A 12056-nucleotide genomic window follows, 5' to 3' on the forward strand; every position below is an offset into this window, starting at 1 on the left:
GAAATAGAGGAACAGCAGCCCCTGAACCTCTTACTGCTTCTCCTGCCTTCTACCCATAAAGCCAAGAAAAAGAAGGACAGTAATAGGTTTGGAGTCTTGATGTGAAGCCCGCTGGATGGGGGTGCAGCGTGTTCCCCACTCAGAAGCCCCTCTCTCCAGAACAGGTCATGAATTTACACAAGAGGTAGAAAACTTTGCATAATTCCTCAGCATTAAATCTTAACAGTAGAGACAACACTAGCTTTTTAAAATTTCTCATCTGAGCTCTTTCAGGAGAAAACATATAGGCAGGGAGAATGAGTGAAAAAGATATTGAGTTAAAATTGAATGGAAAATTAAAAGTGGCTTTAGCATACAGCAACAAAAGAGAGACTGAAATAAAGCTTTGTAGTAAAGAAAACAAGATCGCCATTGGATCCCAAAAGGAAATTTCACATGCTTTCCTAGATGTGGCAATAATTTATTGGTTTCTCTTTCGTTCCTGTGTTGTAGTCATCTTTAACGTAATGTCTTTGTATACCAAGGTACAGATTTCCCAATGGGAACATAAAGTACCGGAAACTGGTGAGGCCAGTTAGATTGCCCCAAACTGTGGCGGGAACCACCCCGGATAGGACCAAGTTTTAATTATCCACCAGTAAAGCCACAGGGAAGCAAGATCCATGTTTCCTTCACTTGGTTGTCCCATTTGTAGTCTTACACAGACAAGGAACTTTTTTTTTTTTTTTTTTTTAAAGAAAGCTGCGTTTTTTTATAGCTACTTTATTTATTTATTTATTTATTTTTGGCTGTGTTGGGTCTTCGGTTCGTGCGAGGGCTTTCTCCAGTTGCGGCAAGCGGGGGCCACTCTTCATCGCGGTGCGGGGACCGCTCTTCATCGCGGTGCGCGGGCCTTTCACTATCGCGGCCCCTCCCGTTGCGGGGCACAGGCTCCAGACGCGCAGGCTCAGTAGTTGTGGCTCACGGGCCCAGCCACTCCGTGGCATATGGGATCTTCCCAGACCAGGGCTCGAACCCGTGTCCCCTGCATTAGCAGGCAGATTCTCAACCACTGCGCCACCAGGGAAGCCCCAAAGGAACTTTTTAAAGCCACCATTTGTATGAGAAGTAAGTAGTCTCTAGAGAGAGTGGTCAAGGGAAATGAGATCTGAGAGCCAAGAGGAAAAGCAGAAATAAGAGCCCACTTAAATTTAAGACCTATTTATTTTATTTTATTTTATTTTTTTTATAGCTACTTTATTTATTTATTTATTTATTTTTGGCTGTGTTGGGTCCTCGGTTCGTGCGAGGGCTTTCTCTAGTTGCGGCAAGTGGGGGCCACTCTTCATCGCGGTGCGGGGACCGCTCTTCATCGCGGTGCGCGGGCCTTTCACTATCGCGGCCCCTCCCGTTGCGGGGCACAGGCTCCAGACGCGCAGGCTCAGTAAGACCTGTTAATTGATGGACTACCAAAAAAGTACAATGTGGTGTCTAAGACTTGAGTTACAGCCATCATACTTACTAGCACCATGGCTTTAAGACATTGAGTATTTTTTGTAGTGTCTAAATTACCTGTAAATAAAAGCACACGTTTATTAAGCATTTCCTATATACTATTTAAAGTCCTTTACATATTTTAACTCATTTAATCCCTATAACCCCAAGGTAGTTGGTACTGTAATATTCTTGTCTTAAAGATGAGGACATTGAAGCACAGAGAGATTAAGTAACCTGCCCAGTAAAAGGGGAATCACGGCTTAAATCCAGGGAGTCTAGATGATGAAACCACATGGTTATCCAGTACATAAACAGACTCTAAATAATGATGAAAAATAAAAATAATGATACGGATCTCTGCTCTGCCTGCCTTTCCAGCTGTTATGAAGATTATACACATCCTTTCTTTTAACAAAAATTTACTTACCTTTAGGCACTTTGCAAACAAATGAGACATTTTCTTTGTCTTCAGGGGAGCTAAAAGATTAGTAAGTCAATAGGCAGTTGTACTACCTTCGGAAAAGGGCAGTGTCCGTGGAAAGGGATGCACTGGACTTTGAGAGATTGGCCAGGCAAGGCGAGCAGCCTGCTTCGAGGGGTTACAGCTAAGCTAAAGGAGTTAGCCAGGCAGAAAGGTGTGCAGGAGGAAGGGCTATGTGCTCACTGACTCTCTTGTTGTCAAGAACATTTGGGGGAACCACAGCTCAACAGGGCTCAGGCAGAGAACGTGAGAGGATGAGGAAGTGGTGAGAGACGAAGCCAGAGAAGTAAGCAGTTCCCTCATCACGGAGGGCCTATGTGAGGAGTTGGCATTTATGCTGCAGACAAGCAGTGGGGGGCTACTAAAGGCTTTAAAACAGGAAAATACATAATCAGACGAATGTTTTTGAAAGATAACTCTGATTACAGTCTAAAGAACAGTTTGGAGGGTGGACACGCCTAAAGATGTTTCCAAGAGCCAAATGGGAAGCTGCTTTGGTAATCTGCATCTTAAAGGATGGGGATCTACATTAGAACAGATCCAATGGGCGATTAATAAATATTTGCAAGTTAGGATCAACAGATGTTGGTGGTTGACTATGGGATGAGGGGAAGGAAGGTTTCAGGCTTGACCAACAAGATAGGTGCTTGCACCGTTCCCCAGGGTCAAGAACATACTCTTACCACATGAAATAAGGGACATGAAAATGCTTTGTAAACTGTAAAGTACAATATAAATATTAGTTCTCTTGATTGTAATGGGGGCAGAAATGACTACCCTAAAGAAGTTCTCACCAGCTGGGAAGATGGACATGATACCTACTATAATAAATAATGATACCTACTACTAGTACGAATAACTATAACTAACGAAAGTGCCTTTATGTGCCTAGCACTGTTGTAAGAGTTGTACATATATAATAACTTATTTCTCACAACGCCCATTTTACAAATGAAGAAAGTGAGGCATAGAGAGGTTGCCTAATGTCTCATAGTTAGTAATAGTGCAACTGAGAAACAAACCAATGCTGTCTGGCTCCAAAAGCTGTGCTCTTCACTACAATAGTATATGTCTCTCTCTAAGGCAGACGATAATTAGTATTACAAGCAAAGTGCCTGTAATCATGAAACAGAGGAAGTTAAAATTAATAAAACCCAGAGTGTAGCAGTAGGAAGCAGCATTTTTGCTTCCTAGAAAAGCATTCATTGTTGAGAGCAGACCTACACTCAATTCTAAGACCCACAGAGTTCTGATCTCCAATTATCCTACAAAATTGTAATGTGCTAGTTTTGTCACTAGATGGTGCTCGTGCCACGGTTCTGAATATCTGGCCTCGTTCCTGAGAGGTATTGTCGTCTCTAGTGGTTTGGGCAACTAAGAAGTACGTCAGTTTTCATAACCAATCAAGTGTTTTGTTACATTCATGCATTTTATTATTAATGTACCAAATTATGATTTTAAAAATTTAGAACGGTTTTATAAATCATCTGGCTATACTCAAATAGAAGTTTTTTTCTTTTGTTTCTTCGACTTGCGATGAATTATCTATGAATTACCTGATCATTTCTCTAACAGCTACTGTCTGATATACAGCATTGGCTTTTACAGCTCAAATTCTTTAAGGGACCCAGTAATGGGGATCTGAAAATTCGTCTCTTGCCTCTGAGTGTTCTGCTCTCCTAAACTTCAAAAGTTTCATAATAATAGTCATTTTGACACCGAGCCCTCTCTTAATGTGTTTTTTCTTTTAACCTCTGTTTAATCATTAGTTTGTACAGTTTTAGTAACTCCCCATTCATGCAACAATACATCAGCTTTAGGTACTACATCTGTATGAGATTTGCTTGTATTATCTAACTTTTGTTGGACATGTAGACTCCAGAAATCCAGGAGCCATAGATGACCTACTTAAGTCTAACACTATCACTTTACACCCAACTCACCCTGATGTCTTCTGAACAATGTGAACTTCACAGAAGAAATCTGAACAAATAGAAAGATATTTCACCCATCTCCAAAAAATAGCTTGAGAAGGGGCAGTTCTTGTAATAACTCACCACCCTGCATTTATCACAACTGCCCCTCTCTTAACTTTGTCTCGTTTGGGCTCCTCTCCAAGAGCCCTGAGGTTCTTCCTTTGACTGTCTCTCTCTATACACCCCACCCCAGGAAGCCACTCCCTGCCATTGCTTTAAGGGGCCCCACTGTTGTAGGTACCTCCTAAATCTCTAGCTCTAACCCCCATGTTTCAGTCTTCCCGCTTGCTGTTTCCACCAGAATATCAACAAATATCTTAAAACTCAACATGTGAGAAAGTGACACGTCTCCTCCAACTCCTCCTTACTTTTTAACTTATACTCACCACTTCACTATTTTCCCAGATACCCATTTTTAAAACTGAAAATAGTATTTCTTTATGACCCCTTATCCAATTCAATGCCAAGTCCTTGGCAAGACGTTCAGGGTCTCTTCCAGTTGTCTTTTCCTGTTTCTTTCTCTGCCTCACCAATGTCTTCTCATCAGAATGACGGCGATATCCCCCTAACCCATCTTCCTGGCTCTGTCCTCTCTTCCATCCATCTCTTGTATCCATAGCATTTTATTGGGTTGGCCCAAAAGTTTGTTCAGGTTTTTCCATAAGATGTTATGGAAAAACCTGGGACTTCCCTGATGGCACAGTGGTTAAGAATCCACCTGCCAATGCAGGGGACACAGGTTCGATCCCTAGTCCGGGAAGATCCCATGTGCCGCGGAGCAACTAAGCCCGTACGCCACAACTGCTGAGCCTGCGCTCTAGAGCCCGCGTGCCACAGCTACTGAAGCCCGCACGCCTAGAGCCCGTGCTCCACAACAAGAGAAGCCACCGCAATGAGAAGCCCGTGCACCGCAATGAAGAGTAGTCCCCGCTCGCCACAACTAGAGAAAACCCATGCAGCAACAAAGACTCAACGCAGCCAAAAAAGAAAAAAAAAACCAGACGAACTTTTTGGCCAACCCAATACTTTCTAAAGCACTTTTCTGTTTGCCTGTCTCACTAAAAACCTTCACTGGCTCATTTCTTTTACTGAGTTGAGCACCAGCTCCACAACCGTTGTCCACAATGTCCATAACTTGGGTGTGGGGGACATTTGAGTCTTATCCCCTGCAAATGTCTGTCACTGCTCAGCTCTAAACAGCCACCAAGCATCTCCATGTTCAGGACTTTCCCATTTCAATGCCTCGGTTCTTGCATTGTTCTCATTAGTAGCACCTACCATCCGTGCCTTTTAAAGCCTGCCCTTCAAAGTTCATCTCGAATACCACTCATTCAATGAAGCCTTTTCTACTATGTCTAATCTGTAATTATGACATCTCCTTTGCACCCCATTAAGTATCAATTGTTTGTATTTCTCATTCTGTATTTATAATATCTACTGCAGTGTTTTGGACATTTTTCTGTCTCCTCTGTTTTAATTTGTGGGGATCATGAATCTTGTATAATTCAATCAACTATGCAGGGTCGTCATAAAACAGGAAACATAATGTTTAAAAGCATAGATTTTTGGAATCAGTCTTAGTTCTTTCATTTATTAGCTGTGTGCTAGTTAAGCAGTTGCTTACCTGCTCTGAGCGTTGATATTATCTATAAAATGGGAATAAGAGTCGTTGCCCAGTTCTTGTTACAAGAACTAAATGAGATTTCATGCAGAGGCTGACAGATGGTAATCACTCCAAGAATGCTTACTCTTGTCAGTGATCTTTTTATAGTCACTTGGTCACTGTACAAATCAGATGCACAGGAAGTTTAATGAAATTGAAGGGGGACTTCTAGCTAAAGACCAAGGTAGAAAGGAAAATATTGTATTAAATAATACCCCAAAGTAAAAGTCTATGCTAGAGAAGAGGCCCCCAAGGATGCAGGTGTTATCCAACCCTGCATCCCTAGTTCTCACCTAATGCCTGGTACTGGGCAGGTGTTTAATAACCATTGGTTGCACTCTCGTAGTTAGCGAATAAGGTGCCATATATGTGTGGTGATCGTGAAGACAGAGAAGATGATCAGACAGTGAAGGAAACTCATTGTTCACCACCTTCTGTGCGACTGTTATGATTTACACTGTGATAGCAAATTGGCCTGATTGTGCGTCTGCAGCTCAGGCCAGCCTGTCTTCTAATGGTTTTAATGGAGACCTTGCTGAATGTGGATTTAAGAAGAGGTATCAAAGCATGTGTCAGAGAGAGAGTGCACTTCTGAAAACACACTTTTGACTATTCCTAAGTACAGATTTATGTAACACTAGGTTCAGCTTAATCAGATCTTTGGGACAAAGTGAGAGACAATGATATAATAGTAGGTTCAGTCCCTACACTACACTCCCTTAAAAGCTTTTTCTTGGGTACTTTAAGAAAAAAGTTTTCTTAAAAACAAAAAGTAATGGGATTCCCAGACAGAAATCTGTGTTTAAGTGGCATTAAGGCTGCGGTTCAAATCAACAAAAGCCAGGAAATCCAAAGTTAACCTTTATCCAGACTGTTATGCCATTTTTTCCAACTCTATGTGTGCCTGTGAGCAGCCCTCCTTTTGAATTTCCTGGCTCTGGCAACCAAAATCCACAAATTGCTTTGAATTACAGTACTCTGGGTCTGCTATTTAATGGGAAAATACCCTGAAGATATATGCTTACTTGCAAGTGTTTTTATGTGTAGCCACTGTAAATCCAGGAGCCATGAACCTGGTGGGTTTTTTTCTGTCAAGTTCCTGAAATCCCCATCTGCACCTAAATCAGTCCTGCCTTATATCCAGGTGGAAGAATTTGTATAACATTTTTGTGTTGCTAACACTGATGAAGTTTCATATTACAGCTTATATGACACTGTTATAATTCAAATGCATTTAAAAAATGTTTCTTTTCTCTCTTTTCACCAGACATGGCGATGACTTGATTGTAACGCCTTTTGCCCAGGTACGTATCATGCTGGCCTGGCTCATTCTCACTCTGTCTCTGGGTGTAGTTTCTAAGTGTAGCCTCTGAACCTGCCCATTCCTCTCCTTTTGTTCCTAACCATTCCTAACAGTGGAAACATTTTCTTTATAGGTCCTTGCCAGCTTGCGAAGTGTGAGAAACAACTTCACAGTACTGACAAACCTCCATGGAACATCCAACAAGTAAGCATGCACTTTTTGTGGAGTTATAAATCCTTTCCATAAAGGCGAAACCCTGAACAGCACTAAAAAAACCCACAACCCAAAACTAATGCATGGAAATTTGCCCTCCTAGCTAGGATACATGATAAAATTTAAACTAGGATGGATCACCATAGTATTTTAGAACCGGTAAGATGTTAGAAATTAGTCCAGATCTTATTATCTTTGTGCCTTTACCACTTAGTAGACAGGAGTTCAACAGATGAAAAAATGAGATGGGTTTTTTTTTTTTAACCTTTGTATTTACTACTTGAAAGTGTGAATACTCATCAGTAAAGACCATAAATTCTATTAAAATTCTTTTGGAATAAACTATTGAGTTCAGAGAATTCAAACTTAAAATTACACGTACCAAAAGTTCAGGTCCAGGTTGCCTATTGTTTGATAATATATGAACAGGTTCATGTAATTTGATGATAAGAGTGGGATTATCTTCTCTTCTGCCCTTAACGAGCTGCATAAGCTTGGCCATTTCAACTAACAGGGCTGAACATTGGTCTCCTGATCTGTTAAATGAAAGGTTTGAACTTAATAATACTGCAGTAATTTTCTCCTCCGAAATCACTTCAATCTGTGGGTCTAAGTGCTATGCAGTTCACTATCCAGCAATTTAAAACCCATCACAGGGATCAGAAGGTCATAGAATCAATGATCCTGGGATGGTAGGGCCAGAGGAGAACTTTGAGAAATGACTCAGCCTCTTTGTTTTACAGAAGGAGAAATCAGGCCCTCAGAAATCTAGCAAGTTGCTCACAACCACACCATAGGCTAAAGATGCACCAGGGCCAAATCCTAAATCTCCTGATTTTTCTCAGCTAGTGTTCACTCTAGGACACCCTGTCTCTCCAGTCTTTGTGAAATGATTCATCGACCCTCTACTTTGCTTTTATCCAAATTTTTATTGCGTGGAGTTGTTAAAAGCAAGAGTAAACCCTGCTTTGAAAGCTAACTTTTCCATTCGCTGTTCTATCCCTTTTCCGGGAGCTTCCTGTGAGAGAGTCCTGCATAGCCCCATGGAGTTTTTCCCATCGTTGGTCTCTCCTCCTCTAAACTGTTCTCCAAACTGCCACCAGCGTCCTCTTTCTCACTTGCTGTTTGGCCATGTCACTCTGCAGCTTGAGGCACTTCAGTGGTTCAGTCTGATCATTACGATAAAGTTTAAATGCGTGTGCTTGGCCCCAAGGCACCTCATGATCCAGCTCAAGTTACTTTGATTGATAGTTGATTGGGTTTATATTGGAGGCAGTATACAGGAAAGCTAGAGGCTTGCCCAGCCTCATTTGCAATGGTGCTCCCTGTTTATTGTTAAATAATTCACTCAACAAGTATTTATTTAGTGTACTATTCATCCACACGTATATGTGTGTACTTAACAAATATGTATTGAGCACCACCTTGTACCAGACCCTGGTGATATAATAGTGACCAAAATAGACAATTATCTGCCCTTTCAGGGTTTACATTCTGATAGGAAGTGCCAGGGCCTACAGAGGTGTGCAATCAGACCAGGTCTCTGGCCACATGGAATCACATTCTGACAGTTGTGGCCTGGTTGTTCCCTGCATGTTCTATTCTCCATCCTAATTATGGACTTACTGTTCTCGCTTCCTAAAGTGTCTCTCTCCACCTGCCAGTGATTGCCTCACTGAATCCTGCTTGTCTTTTATAACACTCATTTGTGTTACCTTCACCAGGATGCTTCCCCTGACCCTGCCAAGCCTGGTTGAGCGCCCCCCAGTGGCCCCAGAACACTCTGCAAATCATGTATGGATCTCTACCACGACCACTAGACTGTGTGTCCCCGTAAGGACCCTTGAAATTTACATTTACTTTTCCTTGACTTTCTAAGAATTAGCAGAATGCCTGACACATAGTGTGTGCTCCATAAGTATTCGTCATGCATATAAATCTCTGAATTACTAATTGTTAGAGAAAGACCACCAAATGTTTTGAAAATTATTTTTTTGGAAGTGATCCTTTCCATTTTTCCATCTTTTTTTCTTTACAGGATATGGCCTCTGGGGGCCTTATTTATTGGCTTCATAACTCAATTCTACCAATTGAAAATTATGTGACTTGGGCAAGTTATTTCACCTCTCCAGAGCTCAGTTTCCCAATCTATAAAATAGGGTTGTTCTGAGGGTGAAATGAGTTAATATTTGCAAAGCATTTATAACAGCATCTGACACATAGTAGTAGGTGCTCAATAAATGTGAGTTATTATAAGTGATAGTTACGTTTCTCTTGCTGAATCCAGAAACAGTGTAATACTTTGGAGTTTTCACATGCATTATCACAGTTATCGTCACTGTAAATGATGTTTATGACCCACATGTTGCCACCACACTATGGACAGGAAACAAAGCTCAGGGAGATTAAATGACTAGTGCAAAACCAGCTCACTTCTGAGGGGATGAGCAGAGCCAGTGCTGAAACCTAGTATCCTGATTCTCTTGCAGTGCTCTTTTGTAAGGAAAACTCAGTTTTCTTCCTTCCTCTGTAGGGAAAAACCCAGTTCTTCCCTCCCAGGTTTGTCTTCCCAGTGAGTCTTCTTTACTAGTCACACAAAACACTTCACTTCTGACACTTCTGGTCACCAAATACGTGGAGGTTTTCCCCTCACAAGAGCAAGAAAATGTCCGACACCAGCTGGGTGTCCTGCAGTTTAACTCAATCCTGATGCTATCTGACATCGCATCAGATCCCACAGGTTAAGGGCTCAGTCCCACGAGATTGCCCACCGCCTCCCTCCCCACTTCAGACGCCAGTTGTAAGCTCAAGTTATCTTTGCTTGTGACCCACCAGCTATAAGATTCCAATGACACCCCCCTTTAATTAATTTCATTAATTTGTTCGAGCAGCCCACAGAACCCAAGGAAACATTTACTCATGTTTACCAGTTCATTAAAGGCTATGATAAAGGATACAGGTGAGCAGCCAGATGAAGAGGTCAGAGTCTGAGAGGGTCCCGAGTGCAGGAATTTCTTCCCCTTGGAGTTGGGGTGCGTCACCGTTCTGGTGTGGATGTGTTTACCAGCCTAGAAGCTCTCTGAACCCTGTATCATTAGGATTCGCTGAAGGCTTCTTCACATAGGCATGATCAATTATTAACTCCATTCGTAGCCCCTCTCTCTTTTCTGGAGGATGAGGGGTAGGGCTGAAAATTCTAAGCTTCTGATCATGGCTTGTTGTTTCTGGGGACCAGCCCCCATCCAGGAGAAATCCAGGACCCCACCCAGAGTCACCTCATTAGAAAAAAAGGTGCTACTAGTGCTCTTATTACTTAGGAAACTACAGGGAATTTTAGGAGCTCTGTGTCAGGAAGCAAGGGTAGAGAACAATATATGTATGTCTACTATCTCACATCTTTCCATTTACTATACCTATTCAGTCTTCTGGGTTATGGGACGAAATCTCTGAAGGCTTTGGAACAGAGTCATTTAGGAAGAACTTATGGAATAGCTGAAGGTCAGAGAGCCTGAGGCAGAGACATGAGCTAGGAGAGCGTTTCAGGAATTAAAATATGAAGAGTAAAACCCTGGACCAAGATGATGGAGGTAGGAATTGAGGAGGAAGAGATTAATAAGGATACATTCCAAAGGATTCTTTAACATAGCAGAGCTCAAGGCTACTACACTGCACAGCTCCAGGGAGACGGGGTGCCAGTGGTGATGTGTCAGGGTGTTTTCAGTTACTGGCTTGTTGGCATGGGCTCGGAGGTCCTTCCTCTGTTAAAGCATCGGGGAATTCAGCCTAACCCTGCTGATTATAGGCTGTCAGCTGAAGCTGCTTTCTCGAGATAAGATTTTTCCATAGCCTTGGGGGTTTTGAGCCACATAAACCTCCATAGTTGCCATATACAGAGTGCCCTAAGACCATAGTTGCCATATAGAGAGCTCACCCAGAGCCAATTCTCACACTCTGGCTGAGGACCACCCTCCAAATCATGGCCCTTTGTGTCACCTCTGGTCCAAACCACACTCAGCAAACATAATAGACCAGCAGTAGAATAGTTGCATCTAATGATCATTCCCAAATCCATACCCATATTTGTACAGAGTTGATCCTCCTACTGAGTTCAAGTTCTTCCTTAAAACCAACATGTCCGCCACTAGAGCTTCACCAAAGGGAGTTGAGATTGCCTCGGTCTAGCTCAGGCTGAGAAGTGAGTGATGCAGCAGCCTGGCAGGGTCAGGTTGGAAAACTGAGGGTTCATTTAATGCACTGTATTCTATTCCTAGATAGTCAATACCCTCAAACAAATAAAGACAACTGAAGACAAGAATATCTGTCAGGAATGGATCCACCATGCTAAGAGCATTCCCCCTCCCACCCCAACCCAGATAGTCACTTATCTCACCAACTGAAACTGTAAGGTTCATGGAACTCAGAAGTTGTTTTCTGGGATATTTGACTTGGGTTCCAAAGTGCTACTCCTTGCCTTGAATGTAACATTTAAGCAATAATTATGTCCTTGGAATGGTTTTCATGAGACATTTGGATAATGTGTTGCTTTTATATGAAAAGGAACTCCCACATAGAACTATAATTCTCATAAGTCAAGATTTCCTTTATCTTTTGGCTCTTTGCTCAGCATAAAAGCAGTTCATTGTCTGTCTGAGCTTTACCACCCAAAGGGTAAAAATCTCAAAGTTCCTATTGAGGTGATTTTCTTGCACTTCCTTGAAATGTTCTATTGAGGGATGCTTGATTGGGCTTGTATTTCTTGGCTTCAGATTAAAACCTATATATCCTTTGTCCCAGGAATTTTGAAACTATGGCTTTCATTTAGAGTTGTTAATTCAGATAAGCATTCCCTAAAGCATTTACTGACTTTAAACAGACTGATGGAGAAATCACATGTGAGTGAGAGTACCTACATTCAGCAGACTGATAACCAGGGAATTGAGCTGG

At 42.0% G+C, this 12056-nt stretch overlaps 1 protein-coding gene across 1 annotated transcript in view; it reads left to right on the top strand.

The window, feature by feature from the left end:
* The window catches only part of PDE4B (phosphodiesterase 4B), a 591086-nt gene that overhangs the window by 464357 nt on the left and 114673 nt on the right, over positions 1–12056 (top strand). Inside the window, exons 5-6 of the mRNA XM_036865911.1 lie at positions 6864–6900; positions 7033–7103. Of these exons, the coding sequence (XP_036721806.1) occupies positions 6864–6900; positions 7033–7103 (108 nt within the window). The remainder of the gene's footprint in view (positions 1–6863; positions 6901–7032; positions 7104–12056) is intronic.

The sequence above is a fragment of the Balaenoptera musculus genome, chromosome 1, assembly GCF_009873245.2.
Source record: "Balaenoptera musculus isolate JJ_BM4_2016_0621 chromosome 1, mBalMus1.pri.v3, whole genome shotgun sequence".
Lineage (NCBI taxonomy): Eukaryota > Metazoa > Chordata > Mammalia > Artiodactyla > Balaenopteridae > Balaenoptera > Balaenoptera musculus.